This window comes from Solea solea, chromosome 17 (genome assembly GCF_958295425.1).
Source record: "Solea solea chromosome 17, fSolSol10.1, whole genome shotgun sequence".
In the NCBI taxonomy this organism is placed as follows: Eukaryota; Metazoa; Chordata; class Actinopteri; order Pleuronectiformes; family Soleidae; genus Solea; species Solea solea.
Window position 1 is genome coordinate 19994882 of NC_081150.1, and position 16574 is coordinate 20011455.

At 40.7% G+C, this 16574-nt stretch overlaps 3 protein-coding genes across 3 annotated transcripts; 1 reads left to right on the top strand and 2 right to left on the bottom strand.

Moving 5' to 3' along the window:
• Positions 1 to 226: 226 nt before the first annotated feature.
• LOC131443546 (gastrula zinc finger protein XlCGF57.1-like) lies at positions 227 to 5263 on the top strand. The gene is made up of 2 exons (XM_058613235.1): positions 227 to 532; positions 2907 to 5263. Exons 1-2 carry the CDS (start codon positions 358 to 360, stop codon positions 4280 to 4282), a joined length of 1551 nt encoding a protein of 516 aa, XP_058469218.1. The 5' UTR covers positions 227 to 357; the 3' UTR covers positions 4283 to 5263.
• A 5112-nt stretch (positions 5264 to 10375) lies between these two features.
• Positions 10376 to 13650, bottom strand: LOC131443558 (zinc finger protein ZFP2-like). The gene is made up of 2 exons (XM_058613256.1): positions 12704 to 13650; positions 10376 to 11845 (listed from the first exon to the last, which is right to left on the bottom strand). The coding sequence occupies exons 1-2, from the start codon at positions 12873 to 12875 to the stop codon at positions 11070 to 11072; spliced, it is 948 nt and encodes a 315-aa protein (XP_058469239.1). The 5' UTR covers positions 12876 to 13650; the 3' UTR covers positions 10376 to 11069.
• A 186-nt stretch (positions 13651 to 13836) lies between these two features.
• Positions 13837 to 16574, bottom strand: LOC131443549 (zinc finger protein 892-like). Its single transcript, XM_058613242.1, has 3 exons — positions 16173 to 16574; positions 15653 to 15988; positions 13837 to 15035 (listed from the first exon to the last, which is right to left on the bottom strand). Exons 1-3 carry the CDS (start codon positions 16342 to 16344, stop codon positions 14194 to 14196), a joined length of 1350 nt encoding a protein of 449 aa, XP_058469225.1. The 5' UTR covers positions 16345 to 16574; the 3' UTR covers positions 13837 to 14193.

Consider the following 16574-nt stretch of genomic DNA (forward strand, 5'->3'; position numbering starts at 1 on the left):
TGTTTTGATTAGTGATTAATCAGTTGTTATTTTATTATTTAAAAATTGTTATTTACTTATTTTTACAACTAATGAATAAATAGAACTGAATAATGTTGGGTTTTTGGACATTTAAGAACATCTTTTCGAGGTTTAGGAAACACTAATCAACATTTTAATAATAGAATTGGAGCTGCAGTTGCACCTTCCAGGCCAGGAGGCGGCGACATTACGCCAAGTTAAAACTCACATAAGAACAGGAAGAAGGAAACAAGAGCTAGCCTAGCACTGTTAGCCAGTACCGTGGACAGTGGGAAACAGTGGCGTGTTCTTGATTCACAGTAGGTAAATATTGTCGTGTTTCTTATCGGAGCAGCGATGTCTTCACTTCAATATCTGAGAGATTTAATCAGCGAGCGGCTAACTGCTGCGGCCGAGGAGATATTCAGAGCTTTCGAACAAACCGTCGTCGAGTATGAGGAGGAGGTGGATCGTCAGCGCAGACTGTTGGAGATCGTTTGGGAACCGGACGACAATTCACAGCGAACACAAGGTCAGGATGGTCTAAAGCAGGGATTTACAATTACAAACTAATTATTTTAAAACGAAAAATACAGATGGCCCACACATTTTCAATTTTCCGCAGCCAGTGAGCAGCAGGTGACACAAAATGATGACACATTTTAAACCAGCACAAATGTACGCTAGGCACAAAACCTCAACAGAGTCTGGGGTACTAGCCAAGGACTAGCTAAGTACACAGTATTAGCTGTAACTATTGTTTTTCTTTAAAATGTAAAATAAATGAGTCTGTCACATTTGTAACTCTCAAGTGCATAAAATCAAAAAGGTGCACGATATTATCAACAGCATTTTGAAATAAGAAATATTCGTGACCCTGGAACTTATCGAAACTGCATTATAACAGATTACAATAGAAAACAATATATGAATGCTATCAAATCTGCTGTATTCGTACAGACTAGATGCTCAGTAACCCCAAGGTTATTTGAGTTTGAGAGCCCTGGTCTACGCATGAATGTGGCTCATATTGGATTGGATTCATATTTTACCATCCTTGCCAGTTCACACAGGTGAAGAGCCACAACACTGAAGTTTGCATCCAGATTCACAGCTTCCACTTTGGCATTTAAGTTTCCCCTTAAGGGAAACTTGACTTACAACAATACAAGTTTTTTAGTTGTTTTTTTTAGTTGTTTTTTTTGTTGCTGCTTTGAAAGTGCATTGGACTAATATTTAAAACTATACTGTGTTTTTAGGCAGACCATAACATTTATAAATCTAAAGGGAGATTTCACTGCATTTTCCACAAACGGGCAACATTGAAATAGCCCCTATTAAAAACTGCCACTGCCCCTAACCTTGTCATATCTGTCCTAGTTTATCACAGAGAGGTCACAGATTCTTTAAAATACAGTGTCTCTGATTTGTGAAACACATTTCCAATCTGTGGAAATCAAATGAAGAGAGATTTTGCTGTGCTTTGGTAACAGAACGATGCTGAAGATGGTGTCCAGATTCAAGATTTTTCTGATTTTAAAATGTGTACTATGATATTAAGTAGTCCAGATTGAACATGCTTGAAGGCTGTGGATTTTAATAAGAGGTCTGTTTTAAATGTGGTCACAGTGTGAAAATACAGTTGAATTTTCCTTAATTGCATTTTTTTTTTTTTTACAATCACTATTTATTGTGAGTTAAGTTTCCCTTTAACTGCCGACTATGAAGCTGCAAACTTCAGCTGCAAATGGATGCCAACCTCGAACAAGTTCAGATGTGTATATCTTAGCGACTTCTTAACAGATCTAGGTGGATTTCGTCATGTTTTAAAAATGGTAATAGCTTTAAGCAGGTAAAGTTCTTTACATATCCAGTGGATCAACACACACACAAAAAATCACTACGTAAAATGACAACTTGTTCAATGGGACTGAATTGTGTTACATTTAAACTTAGTCTGATCCTGCACACACACACACCAAATTTAGTTCAAATCCAAATTTTGACAGAGATATTTTTAAAGGGGACATATTATGCAAAATCAACTTTTTAATCATTTTAATACGTATATTTGGGACTCTGGAGGCCCTACCAGTCGCCAAAGTGTGAAAAACGAGGACTCGGTCATGTTTTCATGGTCCCCCTTAGCGTAAGTATAGGAGATAAAACACTGCACATTTCACCGCGAATGTTGCCACCCCACCAGGAAGTTTACTTCGAGAGCTCCACCTTAGCTCCACCTTGTCCCTATAAAATGCGAGAGTGCAGGCGAGGGAGGAAGAGCAGTATTATGTCAACTCGGAGGGACAAGTGTGCTGTTGGTGGCTGCACAGTGGAGCACAGTGTTTTACACAAACTTCCAGCCTCAGAGGATTTGTGTGTCCAGTGGATACATTTTATGTATGAAGAAAATGTGCTGGATAAAGTCAGCAAACGTGTCTTCGCACCACTTCGCATCAGACTGTTTTGTGAACCTCTAGAAGATTAATAATAAAACAGTGCTTTTACATTCCCACTGCTGTGGAGAACACGGGAGTAGCATGCTAGTTACTGAAACAAATCTAGAGTTTTAAAAGCAGTGAGTTACACAAACAGCGGCCAGCGGTCGCCGTATTTAGTCAGCGACCGTATTTAACCGCCTTTTCCCCAAGGTCATTTTGGTGGAAACGTGCAGAGTTTTTTTTTTTTTTTTAATCCTGGGTAAATAAGGAAAGTTCCTGCGGTGGAAAGGTGGCTGTTGTGACTCATCATGTCTCATCTTGGCATAAAGCTAACCACAGTATGCTCACAGAGCAGGTAAGGCTAGGACCCAACAGCAGCTGAGGCTGTCCTCACTGTGCCTGACTGGGAATTTGGTACAATTTATATTTGTATTTTTAAATGATTCCCTGTGTCTGTGTTTCCAGGGCTTCCACGGCAGCGTGTCCGCAAGGGAAAGAAAGTTCCTACTGAGCAGCAGCTCTGTGACGAGGAGGGGAACTCCAGTCTGGACCAAGAGACACCAGAGGTACTACAGATTAAAGTGGAACAAGAGGAAATCAGTCAGGAGGCAGATAAGCTTGAGCTAAAGCAGGAGGCTGATACCTTCATTTTGGAAAGTGATCACGTGGAACCAGAACCAGACAGTGATACCTTAATGTTGACTGATGATGATGATGTTGAGGAAAGTGATCATGTGGAACCAGATCTGGACGTGAACCACCAGCTTCTCTGTAACAGCCCTTCTGTAGCCGAGAGTGATGACGATCAGGCTGGAAGTAAAGACATGGACTCGGGATCGCAGACACAGAGGAGATGTCACAATTTTCAAATGTCTGAGATCAAATCTAAAACTAAAACTGATGAAAAGCCTTTCAGATGTGACACCTGTGGGAAAACCTTTCAGTATAGGTCTAAATTTAAAGTCCATATCAGGACACACACAGGTGAGAAGCCCTACTCCTGCACGACCTGCAGGAGCAGATTTACCAACAAGTCGGCTTTGAAAAAACATGTAAGGACACATGCGACGAAGGAGCAGTATTCCTGCAAAACATGTGGCAAGAATTTTAGCACCAGAACAGCCCTTTTGATCCATGTAAGGACTCACGCAGGTGACGAGCCGTACCCCTGCACGACCCGCAGGAAAACATTTGGTGACCCTCCAGCACTGCAAAACCACACAAGGAGTCACAGCGCTGAGAAGTCCTATGTTTGTGAGACATGCCAGAAAGGTTTTGGAAATAAGCAGAACTTGTTGGTCCACATGAGGACTCACACGGGTGAGAAGTCCTACTACTGTGAAACATGTGGGAAAAGCTTTGGCAGTAAACCAAACTTGTTGGTCCACATGAGGACTCACACGGTTGAGAAGCCCTACTACTGTGAAATATGTGAGAAAGGTTTTGGGAGTAAGCCGAACTTGTTGATCCACATGAGGACTCACACGAGTGAGAAGCCGTATTTATGCGAAACTTGTGAGAAAGGTTTTAGAACCAAACACAACTTGCTGATCCACATGAGGACCCACACGGGCGAGAAACCATACTTTTGCACAACCTGCGAGAGAGGTTACAGAAGTAAATATAACTTGCTGATCCACATGAGGACCCACACGGGCGAGAAGCCGTATTTATGTGAAGCTTGTCAGAAAAGTTTTAGAACTAAATATAATTTGTTGACCCACATGAGGACTCACACGGGCGAGAAGCCGTACTTCTGCAAAACGTGTGAGAAAGGTTTCGGAACCAAGCAAAACTTGTCAATCCACATGAAGATTCACATGGGTGATTCACACGAGTGAGAGCCTGTAGTCTGTGCAAGATTTCATGACGGTGGGGAGTTTTGGGGGGGTGGGGGAGAGCATATGAGAAGTCACAAATAAGAAGCCACAGCCCTGCAATACTTGTGGGAATAGGTTATGGTGGTCCTCGCAAATGAGAAGTCATGGCAAAATACACGTATGTTAAACTGTATGCATGTACCAAACACGTGATAGATGTCAGTACGGAGGCCCTTCACTTGCAGGCTTGTGCACAAGTCAAAGCAGCAAAGATAAAAGCTCAAATGCCATAGGCAAGTAAATGCAAAGTATATATGAAAAATAAGGTAATGAATTTGGTTACCTTTTTGTTTTAGAGTTAAATTTTAGGATTTTAAAGCAGTTTCTCAAGTAGAAATTTACAACATTTAACAATATCATGTCTATATTTTTTTGTAGTTTTTACATGGGTAAAAACCCTGGGCCGAACTAATGGCGCTTTTCCACCACACAGTCCCGGTATGGCGCAATTCGGCACGTTGTTTTTTTTTGCTTTTCTGTTAGTGATAGTACCTGGTACCTGGTAAATGGATGTTTTAGTTCTGGGCAGGACATTTTTACGTTCACTGTGAACGCAGAATTGTTTTCTAACACTTGTTTTGGTTTATTCTGGAATTGTAAATCCTGACCATTTTGTCCCAGAATCAAAATATTTACTCTTTGATTGATTACTGTTTTTTGTGAAGATGTTAGTTGATTTGATTTCTTTCATTTTCTTTTTTAACAAAACTTAGTTTTTTATTGATGGACTCTGGGGAGACAGCACATGAGTATTTTCATGTCTGATCATCTAAACTACATTATTGATCTCACTTGACACAGCTTCATTTCTGCTCCAATTTATTTGTTAAATTCTTTCATTTACACTTTGTAATACAGTTTGATTGTTCTGAAATGCATTCAACAAAACAAAGACTGTTTTTTGTACTGCAGTGCCCAATAAATGACATTCTTCAAAATGAATTCAACATTTTTGAGTGACTTATGTTAGGACCAGTCAAGGCACGTCTCTGTAATTATGGACACATTTTTAGTAGTAAGACTTTTGTTTACAAAGAAGTCTTTATTTTATTTTAACTCCAAATAAGTCAGTTTGAAAAAAAATTAAATAAAATTAAAACAAGTTTCTCTGATTTTTCAGCTTCTTAAATGTGAATATGTTGTTGTTTCTTCTTCTTTTACATTTTTCCGCATTTATGGAGCAATTACAACCATTAACGACACATGTAAGCCATTTCTTATTTTATTTTATTACAGTGCAAAAGGCTTAAACAGGAAGTTGTTGCAGCCAAAGCGGGTGGCTCTTATTTTGAAGGCCAGGGTAAAAGGAAGTGATGAAGTGTCTGTTTTTCCTTAGCTGCACAGTATAAGTGCTCATAGCCACTCGATTACACGGATATTAGATGAAGTCATCCATAAAACGTACTTGGAGGTAGACAATCAACGTATTAATCCGTGTATGGTAAAAACGTTGCACTCCCATTCGCTCTGCCGGAACGTCGCAGTGTAACACGGCAGCGGAAGTAAACAGCAGACGCGCTAGTTGCCGTGCTAGCAGCGTTAGCTCTGCGGACGAAAACATTTACGTCGCAGCAGATAAATAATAACTTTTTTGAAACGAAGCAACGATGTCTTCCCGTCAGTATTTGAGAGAGTTGATTAGCGATCGACTAAATTCTGCTGCCGAAGAAATATTCCGAGCCTTTGAAGGAAATATTGTCGAGTACGAGGAGGAGGTGGACCGTCAGCGCAGCCTGTTGGAGGTCGTTTGGAAACCCGACGTGAAGCTACAGCCGATAGGTCTGTATAAGCACAACGATTCGGTCCATTCGATATTAACCTTTAGGACCGGCTTTTCATTCTTCGTCGTCTGATAATATTGTCTGTGTTTAATGCATATAGCATGTATAACAATGTCGTGCATCCCTCAGGCAGGGTTTCTAAATCCCCAAGGTACATTAATGTAATGTAAACGTGGTAAATATGTATGCTGTGTCCATACAATCTTCTTTGACATGGCTCAGCATCAATTACGATTATTCTCGCATCATAAATGTGTTTGTATTGTGAACTATTTATCGTTCCATTTCAAAACTAAAACGATTATTTCTAAATGATGTGAAATATCATCATAAATCTTATTTCAAAGTCTTTTTCTCAAAATCCGGCCTCATGCTGACCAAAGGAGACACTCAGTGACCCCTAGGTCGTTTGAGTTTGAGGCCCCTAAGTTTAAGATATTTGCGGCAGTGGAAAATAAAATATTTTAGCAGCCTAATGACTCCACTTTTATAATGTTGCTATCATCTCAGTCACAACTTCCTCCACTTGCCACTTGTGTTTGTCTCCAGAGCTTCCACAGCAACATTTTGACGAGGAGGAGCAGGTTCTCAGAGACCAGCTGCTCTGTCACCAGCAGAGGAACCAAGAGGAACCAGAGTCACTGCAGATTAAAGAGGGCCACCAGGAAGTCTGCACCAGTCAGGAGGGAGAGGAGTGTGTCGTGAAGCAGGAGGCCCATACCTTCATGTTGACTCCTGATAATGAGAAAAGTGCTCACATGGAACCAGAATCAGACACTGACCACCAGCTCCTCTCTCCTGTAGCTGAGAGTCGAGGAAGGAAAACTCTGTCAAATGTGAGGAACACGTCAGTCCTAGGAACAGACTTCAGGAGATGATTTGGAAACCTGGAGTAAGGCTACACCTGATAGGTCTGTAATGAATTCATAACTTCTTTCGGTATTTCCTCTTGTGGATTGTGATTAATTGCGCCTTTACATCTTAACCCTCTTATGACCATCGTGATATTCAGGCCACTTGGATTTATTTTGATTAATTTTCATTGAGTGAGTGACTTCTGCCCCCTTCTCCAAGAAAAACTTTCACTTTCCATATCTGGCTGTTATTCAACCATGCAGGAATTACGGTACTGAGAAGCTGATATGGGGGTTTCCGACCTTAATTTAATAGTATATCTTAATTTAATTTGAGAGCATTATTTATTGATTTCACATTCAGATTGTGTGATATTGTCTCTCAAAACTCTGCTCAAACTGTGTGCTCACACTCAGTTATGTTGCTGCTCGCGGAGATTTCCTGCGCTCAAGATCGAGCCCTTCTATTTTAATCCAAAAGTCGTCAAATAAATAAAGGGAACCGCATTTAATACAGCCTTGAGGGCGGGAGTGGATAAACCCGGTTGAAAGAGTGCCCGTCCGTATGCGACGCTCCTCGAAGTACAGCGAACGCACCCGCAAAGTAGCAGGGACAATCTGATTGGACAACACTAGCCGGCCTTCTATTGGTCGACAGTGTTGACGCACAAACAAATCTGAGAGCAGAGATCCGCGAGCACAAGTTTCGTGAGCGCAAGAACAAGAGCTCGAGCCTGAGCGCAGGAAATCTGCGAAAGCAGCTTTATAACCGAGCGCAAGCACACAGTTTGAGCACGAGAGCAGGGTTTTGAGAGACAATATCACAGAATATCAACGTGAAATCAATAAATAATGCTCTCAATTCAACATAATATGCTCTTGAGTTAAGATAGGAAATGACTGCCATGAGCTGTCGTCACACAACATATCTACCACGATGACAAGCATGTGATGACAGAATGAATGTGGAATTAACTCAAAGGAAGCGTACTTAAATTCAAATGCTCTTAGGTTGGTTTTTTTGTAGATTAACTCTTAGATCTTACATGCACTAAATGCATTTACAGAAAAGCTAAGTTCAAGCCAACCTTAAGAGCCATTTAAGTCATTAAAGGTATGCAGCGTAAACTGATATTAAGATGGTGTCGCTCTTCTGTTTTACTCACAGTTTTTAGTGCAAACAACTGCCATTTCCAGTCAAGAGTGAGCGAACACAGAGTGACACTTAATTCACTGTCTTTACTGGTCTCACACATGAGAGATGAGCTGTGTTTGCTTCAGTCTATCATATGCTGTAATGCAAATTTAACCTTGGTTTATCCAGTTAGTCAGTGTTAATCAGCTGCTCACTTGTAAGTAAACAAAATGCAGCTGTGTGAATTGTGTTAACATTTTGATTTTCATTTCATCGGGGCCCACACAGAGGTGAAGTGGCTTGCACAGTTGCCCTAGAGAAAAAAGACCCCAGTTGGTATGGAGTTGACATTTGGTTCCTCCCACAGTCCAAGAGCACTCTACGTTAACTGCAGATTTGAGAGAGAATAGTGTTTTTTTCTCGGTGTTCCCACCATTAGCCCTATGTCAGCTGGGATTGGCTCTTGTGTCCCCGTTTAAAGTTCAATTTTATTAATCCCCTTAGGGAAAGTATTCCTCTGCATTTGACCCATCCTAGAATTAGGAGCAGTGGGCTGCCACACTGAGTAGTGCCCGGGGAGCAACGGGGGTTGGGTACCTTGCTCAGGGACTTGAACCGGTGACCTTCTGGTTACAAGCCAAGTTCCCTTTCCACTTGGCCACAGGCTGCCCTGAATCAATTCATGAATCAATACATGAATCATTCATTTGTAAACCTGACATTTTCATTTCACAAACCCAGAATTGTTGAGCAGATTTTATTCAGTGTTGTTATTTAACAATGATGCTCATTATTCAGTCAGAAACTTACTCTAGTTGAATCGTTTTGCTTTTATTATCACATTTGTAACCCATGAATTGTGCCTCATTGTCTCTTCAGTGCTCCAGCAGCAGCATGCCCGTAAAGAGGAGGATCTCACTGACCAGCAGCTCCGTAACCAGGAGAGCAAGCAAGAGGACCAGGAGGAAATCTGCACCAGTCAGTTTGAACTAAAGCAGGAGGCTGATACATTTCTGTTGACTCCTGATAATGAGGAAAGTGATCACATGGAAGCAGAACCAGACACTGACCACCAGCTCCTCTCTCCTGTAGCTGACTCAGCTCACTGCCCGCTCACACAGATGCCAACTCAGACAGACGAGAAGCCTTATTCCTGTGTGACATGTGGCAAACATTTTGTAAGTAGAAGTTATTTGACCGTCCACATCAGAACTCATACGGGCGAGAAGCTGCTCTCCTGCAGCATTTGTGGCAAAAGGTTTAACTCGTTTACAAATTTGACAAAGCACATGAGGACTCACACAGGTGAGAAGCCGTACCCTTGCAGCACCTGTGGGAGAAGATTCAATGCGTCCCCAAATTTGAAAATGCACATGAGAACTCACACAGGCGAGAAGCCATATATTTGCGACATATGTGAGAAAAGCTTCACGTGGAAAGCGACCTGGTTGGACCACATGAGAACTCACCAGGTTAGAGACCCTGTACAACCTGTGGGACACGTTCAAGTCAGAAAAAAGATGTGAATTTATATGAAATCTGTAAAGTTTTCTCGTCCATAATTATGAGAAATTATCTTTTGTTTATTATCTCATATTGATGACTTACTAATTCATTCGTGTTATTAATTAATTAATTAATTAATTAATTATTCAACTAGTCTATAAGGCTACTGTTAATGAGAGCGTTGACAGTTAACTGAAAGTGGTAAAAAAAATATATCAACAGCTTTATGTAACTGTGTCTATAAAGATGATGTTAAGCATTATTTATGCATACTTTACCTTTATTCATGTTCCCTGTGAGCCTCATTTAAGCTAAATACCTTTTCATTCAAGCAGGCTTTTAGTTAGATGAGGGTTTTTATGGCTTTGAATGTGTTTTTGTGTCTGTTTTTATCCTTTGTATGACATTTTGATGTGCAAAAACTAAATATGTCGTCCAAATTTTGACAATGACTCAGTAAACAATCACTGTTGTGTTCTAATCAGTGCAGCTGAAACTGTCATTTGTGTGTGTGTGTGCACAACCTCCATTAAAATCAAAACAAAAATCAGGAATTCTTTTTTCAAATGTAGCATCCCATAACCATCTAACACAATCATTACTTAGAAGCCAATAATCGTGACCCTGTCAAGTTGTTCCCACCTTAGCACTGAGCTGAAGGATTGAGAACATGAACTAATTGAAAATCTAGAAGAAGATATCACTTATTATAACAGATAAATAAAAATACATCTTCATTCTGAGTCTGAGGCTGCTGACAAAGAAAACCATTCATGCATTAAGGTGATTGTACAGTTTTATTTTTTGAATCATATTTATAGGTACTTATAATTTTACACACTGAGCCTTTAACACGGTCTGTCAAACAAGGGTGTTTGTATATGAAAGTGTTAGCGTTTACATTTGTAAAACAAAATGTGCACTCAATGTTGGTTTTTTATTTCCAAGACTTAAGTGTACAACAAATAATTTGTCCCTTTTTCCCACAGTCTTGCAAAACCTATATAAAGACAGTATGAGAAGTACACGGTTATTTTTTCATCTTCTCTGGAGTGGACCGCAGGGACCGAATCATGGGTCTCAGAGACAGAGGAAAGATCACAAGAGAAATCATCTCTGATGGACAACCAGTCCCACACCACAGACTGGGGCTGAACGATTGTGAATAAATATCTAATTGCTAATTACTTTTGACAATAGCAATCATTTTTTCACAGCTACAAATGTTGGTTCAAACCCAAAATGTAATATTTAAAAAAAAAAAAAGGTAATTAACACAAAACACTATCAGAATAAGAAAAAGTGAAAAATGTGTCTGGCATGTTTGTGACACAAATCCTTAAAAAAAAAATGGCAAGAACCCAAGAAGTAACTCAATTGTAGCCTTTGCTAATTGTTCTCTTTCAAAGCACGACATGTTTTAAAAGTGATTATAGAATTAGATATTTCATCGAGTTCTCATGTGTCTTTTTCTAAATCTGTGCATCCAACTGATCCTTTGCCACCGGTTCTGGAGAAATAAGCAGGTGACTCCTCATGTGGTACATTAACGCTCCTTTACGGCCAAAGCATTTCATACACACGTTGCAGGTGAATGGCCTTTTGCCCGAGTGAGTTCTCAGGTGGGCGTTCAGATTTGCAGACGTGTTGAAACGCTTGCCACAGATGCTGCAGGAGTACGGCTTCTCGCCCGTGTGAGTTCTCACGTGCTTCTTCAAGTCGTTGGAAGCGTAGCACCTTTTGCCACAGGTGCCGCAGCAGAACGGCTTCTCGCCCGTGTGTGTTCTTTGGTGGGTTTTCAAATTACCTCTGCTCACGAAATCCTTGCCACACGTCTCGCACGAGAAGGGCTTCTCGTTGGTGTGGCTCCTCAGGTGCACTTTCAGTTGGCTCATGAACACAAAAGATTTCCCACAAGTGTTGCACAGATTTCTCTCTTTCGCATGGCTCTTCTGTGGGTTCACGTCTTGCCAGGTCTGATCGTGACTCTCAGCAATGACAGCAAGTTGGTGGTGGTCACCGTCGGCTTCCGTGCGATCACTTTCATCATCAGGAGTCAACATAAAGGTATCGGCCTCCTGCTTCAGTACAAGCTGCTCCTGACTGCTGCACATTTCTTCCTGCTCCTCTCGAAGCAGCTGCAACTGTGGTTCTCCTTGGTCCAGACGGAAGTTCCTGTCCTGGTGACAGAGCTGCTGCTCAGCGAGGAGTTGAACCTCCTCTTTACACACATGTTGCTGTTGGAGCCCTGGAGACACAAAAAACACAAAGAAAAGATTACAATTGTGATCAAAGTAAAAAGGTATTCGTTAAGTCATCCTCAGACTGGAATTATGGACTATGTTAAGCCTAGAACAGGGTCTACAGTCGATAACCCTTCATCTTGTGATTGCCCTGGTGGACCGTGGCCGTACTGCAGGTGGGCCAGCCTTGAAAGTCATTAAATCTGTCAATAAATATAAATAAATGTGTCTTTAATTTTGTAATCAAGCGTTACATTGCTGTAAAATATGTATGATACATTTTAGAAATAAGGAATAAAACAGTCATGGTGTTTAAATGTCATGTTTTTCTTTTAAGGCAGGTTATAAACAATAGCAATCGTGTGACGTGTAAATAAGCAGCTGTCAGTACATTTTCAGGAAAGTTGATGGATAATTAATTGTTATGAAGCGAAACCTTTCAGATATAACATGGAGTCCAGCTGTAATGAACACGTTTTGAAGATATTCAAGTTCAGAAATAAGGTAACGATTATTGACAATGAATAATCCTAGTCTTGTGTGTTTGTCAGAGACGTGATTTAAGGGTTGGGTGTGGACTTCAGGGGATTTCCTGCACTCTTAACACAGTAAACATGGGTGTTAGCGTGTACACTCGTCAATATCAATTCAAGATTAAAGTCACAATTCTAAAAAAAAAAGATGTGGCCCGAAAACTTTTCTGTACTAAAATTTTCATATCAAAAATGTACTTTCAACTGGGTTTTATTTTGAAAACCGGAAGTGCCCTTACAAATCAACCGGAGTCACTGGATTCCCGTAAAAGTCTTTGTAAGGGAAGCGTTTTGACCCGTGTTGTTTTAGTTTGTTGGGTTTTTTGTTACCTATCCGCTGTAGTTTTACAGCAGGTTTCCACGCGACCTCCAACAGCCTGCGCTGACGAGCAACCTCCTCCTCGTACTCCACCACGGTTTTCTCGAAGGCTCTGAAGATTTCCTCGGCGGCGGCGGTGAGTCGCTCGCTGATCAACTCTCTCAGATGCCGGAGAGCAGACATCGCTGCTTCATTCACCCGCGACACACGAGGACGCCGACGTTCACACAGCGAGCTAACGGGCTAGCTAGCTTTAGCTTCAGGTCGCGTTCTTCTTCTTCTTGTTGTTTCTTTGATGTTTTTTTTTTTGTTTTTATTTTGAGCAGTGCTGCCCCCTAGTGGCCTGGAATGGAACTGCAGCAACAGTGCCAGATCTGTACCCGGGGAAAAACATTTGAGATCTGACAAGTCCGAATTCTGAGTTTTAAGTCAGAATAAACTCATAGTTCTGAGAATAAACTCAAAATTCGGATTTGGTTCCCAGAATTTTGAGAATAAATGTGTTATTTATTGATGATCTGAAACATTTAAGTGTGACAAACATGCTAAAAAATAAGAAATCAGGAAGGGGGCAAACACTTTTCACACCACTGTAAATACAGAACATAATACCAACTCTTCTTCTGATTATATTTGGTAGTAACGAGTAATAATAGACATTAGAGGAAATGTAGTGGAGTAAAAGTTGCAAGAAAAATATGTAAATAAAGTACAGAAACCTGAAATTTGTACTCAATTACACGAATAACCTGGAATCTGTTTTTCTCCAAACACCTAAGCCTCAAAATGTCCGTCTTTTTTGCTCATTGTAACTATAAAAAGGGCCAGAAAATGCTCCGTGACGTGAAGTACTTTTGCCCGTTTTTCCAGAATAACTTTCAATATCTGGCAGTTATTTACAATTGACTGCGTGTAAAAGTAGTGTGTTGACAATTATAAAAAAAAAAAAACACTATTTGTACATGAAGACCAGATTTTGCTTGATAAATATTTAAAGTAACATTTGCTTGAGTTTTTGTCTCAATGTCCTAAAAATAGAAATAGTACGCAAACATGGTGACTGACAGAAAACCATGGTATTAACATTAATTCTATATTAATAACAGATTAATAACTAAATGAAAAATGACTTATTCCACATATGATGATTCAATCATGGCCTTTTATGGGAGGACAACATGAGTGCTCTTGAAAAGACTTTAAATGACAATTATACTTTCTTAGCATTGACAAATAAAAACAGCACAAGAAATAAACCATGGACTTAAAAGTGAGGCTTAAAACTTAAAACTTAAAAGTTTATATATAAATACCTAATTGGGATTGTTTTGACAGAAATTGCGAATGCGATATGACTCGTGATGAGAGGGAATGGCAACTGTGACATAATTATTCAAATTTTCATTTGAGGATACAGTATATAAATTTAAAATGACATTTGTGTTGCTCTATAATCCCATGTTGCAATATGAACATTGCAGTTACATGAGGTGTCACACGATTAAACATTTTCATCGGGTGTTAAGACAGGCGCACAACGGCACACGTGCTTTCTAAGACTTGACCTGTCACCAAATGATTTCCCACAGGTGCCGCAGTGGTACGGTTTTTCACCGGTGTGAGTTCTTTTGTGAGTCATCAAGTGGACCTTTTGCGAAAAGCTGGCGTTGCAAACGCTGCAAGTAAAGCGTTTCTCACCCGTGTGGGTTCTTGTGTGTTCAGTCAGGTGATCTTGGCGTGCAAAACACTTTTTACAAATGTTGCAGAAAAAGGGCTTCTCCCCCGTGTGGGTCCTCATGTGTAAGGCCAGTTTATCGGTGCGGGCGAAGCCTCTGTGACAAACATCGCAGGATAAGGGCATGTCACCCGTGTGAGTACATTTGTGGACAGCAAGTCGCGTTTTCAGTAAAAAACCCTTTCCACACGTTTCACAACAATACGGCTTTACGTCCGTGTTTTTTTGGTGAGTTTTCATGTGTCTCACCAGTTCATATTTGGTTCTGTAACAGCGGCAACATGTTTTGCAAGCAAATGGCCTCTCTCCCATGTGGATGCTCTGGTGGGATATCAATAGATGCTTGAATTCAAATTTCTTTCCACAAGTGTCACATTTTGGAGATTTTTTCAGTTTTTTTCCTGTCCGATCTCGACTCTTAGCTACAGGAGAACGGAGCTGGTGGTCAGTGTCTGGTTCCGGCTCCATGTGATCACTTTCTCTATCATCAGGAGTCAACGTAACAGTACCAGCGTCCTGGTCCTGACTGGTGCAGATTTCCCCTGGTTCCGCTTTAATCTCTTGTTCCTCATGGTCCGGACTGAAGTTCCTCTCCTGCTCAGTAAGAACTTTTCAGAGATAAAAAAAGGGACAATAATATAAAAATCAACATTAAAGAGCTATTTCTGAATCTACCTAATACTTGTGGACAAAACAAGACATTTGAAAACATCATCATTTCCAGGTTTGACGAACACCGCTCAACATATACAAGGTTTTCTGATATTTTATGGACCAAACGGTTAATCGAAAAAATTATCTACAGATTAATCGCTTATGAAAATAATCGTGAATTGCAGCTCTACTTTTGAGCATTCAGGCTGCTTTTTCCCCGTTACTGTGTTAAGAATGTACAGTATAAAGTGTCTGATTTCCTTTTTTTCAGCACAATCTATAGACAATCTGATGAACATTTGTACCAATTGTATAACATAAAGACACCTGAGCAAAAAGTACTTAAATTGGGTTGAACTTGTGAGATTTGGAAATACGTCAAAGTTCGCTGTGGCTTGTTTTTATCAACAGAAATATACTGTGTATATTCCCGGGAGCACTATGGGTTAATTTACAACCCTGAGTGTAAAATGTTTAGAGGGTCAGTTTTTTTTTGTCTGGGTTTTAACAAGTTATTATCTAGACAAAGAAAAAAACATTAATTTGTTGAGACCAATGTGGTTTTACATACCTGTGCACTTCTGGAACTTTACTTCAGGTTTACGAATGATCTTCAGCTGACGAGCCACCTCTTCCTCAGACTCCATGCATTTTTCGACACGTTTGTTTCCTGTCTGATCTCGACTCTCAGCTACAGGAGAGAGGAACTCCATGTGATTACTTTCTTCATTATCAGGAGTCAACATAAAGGTGTCAGCCTCCTGCTTCAGTTCAAGCTGCTCCTGCTCCTGACTGGTGCAGATTTCCTCCTCTTCCATCTGTAGAGACTCTGGTGCCTCTTGGTCCAGACTGGAGTTCCTCTCCTGGTTACAGAGCTGCTGCTCAGTGAGAACCTTCTCCTCATGCTCTGGAGACACAGGGAATAAATGACATCCACTTTACCTAATATTGCATGAACCCGGCATGCAAACTCCATGCAGAAAACATTTTGCCTCTTATCTATTCAAATCCAAATTAGGACTTCGAATATATCCCGTCCAGGTATTTAAGTGGATGGAAAATAAACACTGTGAAAGTTAGGTTGTACAGACCGATCCGCTGCAACTTGACTTCAGGTTTCCAGACGATCTCCAGCAGTTTGCGCTGACGATCCACTTCTTCCTCGTACACGACGAGCGACGCTTCAACGAGTCTAAATATCTCCTCGCCAGCAGCATTTAGTCGCTCTTTGATCAAACGTCTCAAATACGGAAGCGAAGACATCGCCGCTTCGTTCGCAATTGGAATATTTAACCGCCAGCGACCTGCGACTCACGGAGGAGAACGGCGCTAACGCTGCAAGTCTTAGCCTAGCGTTGTGTTTGTGTACTTCCGCTTCCGCTGAGTTGCAGTTGGGAAGTTCCGGCAGAGCGAGCGAATCAGACATATAAGATATACAAGGGTAGATGTCTTACGGCGGAGTGTCGAACGTCCGCACTGGCGGTATACTTATA

Excerpts from the sequence above, each read along its gene's own strand:
- LOC131443546 (XM_058613235.1), top strand. The coding sequence starts at position 358 with ATGTCTTCACTTCAATATCTGAGAGATTTAATCAGCGAGCGGCTAACT. Across the intron at positions 533-2,906 it reads CAATTCACAGCGAACACAAG|GGCTTCCACGGCAGCGTGTC; the intron begins GTCAGGATGGTC and ends CTGTGTTTCCAG.
- LOC131443549 (XM_058613242.1), bottom strand. The coding sequence starts at position 16,344 with ATGTCTTCGCTTCCGTATTTGAGACGTTTGATCAAAGAGCGACTAAAT. Across the intron at positions 15,989-16,172 it reads AGTCAAGTTGCAGCGGATCG|AGCATGAGGAGAAGGTTCTC; the intron begins GTCTGTACAACC and ends CTGTGTCTCCAG. Across the intron at positions 15,036-15,652 it reads AAAGTTCCAGAAGTGCACAG|TTCTTACTGAGCAGGAGAGG; the intron begins GTATGTAAAACC and ends ATCTCTGAAAAG.
- LOC131443558 (XM_058613256.1), bottom strand. The coding sequence starts at position 12,875 with ATGTCTGCTCTCCGGCATCTGAGAGAGTTGATCAGCGAGCGACTCACC. Across the intron at positions 11,846-12,703 it reads TGTAAAACTACAGCGGATAG|GGCTCCAACAGCAACATGTG; the intron begins GTAACAAAAAAC and ends TTGTGTCTCCAG.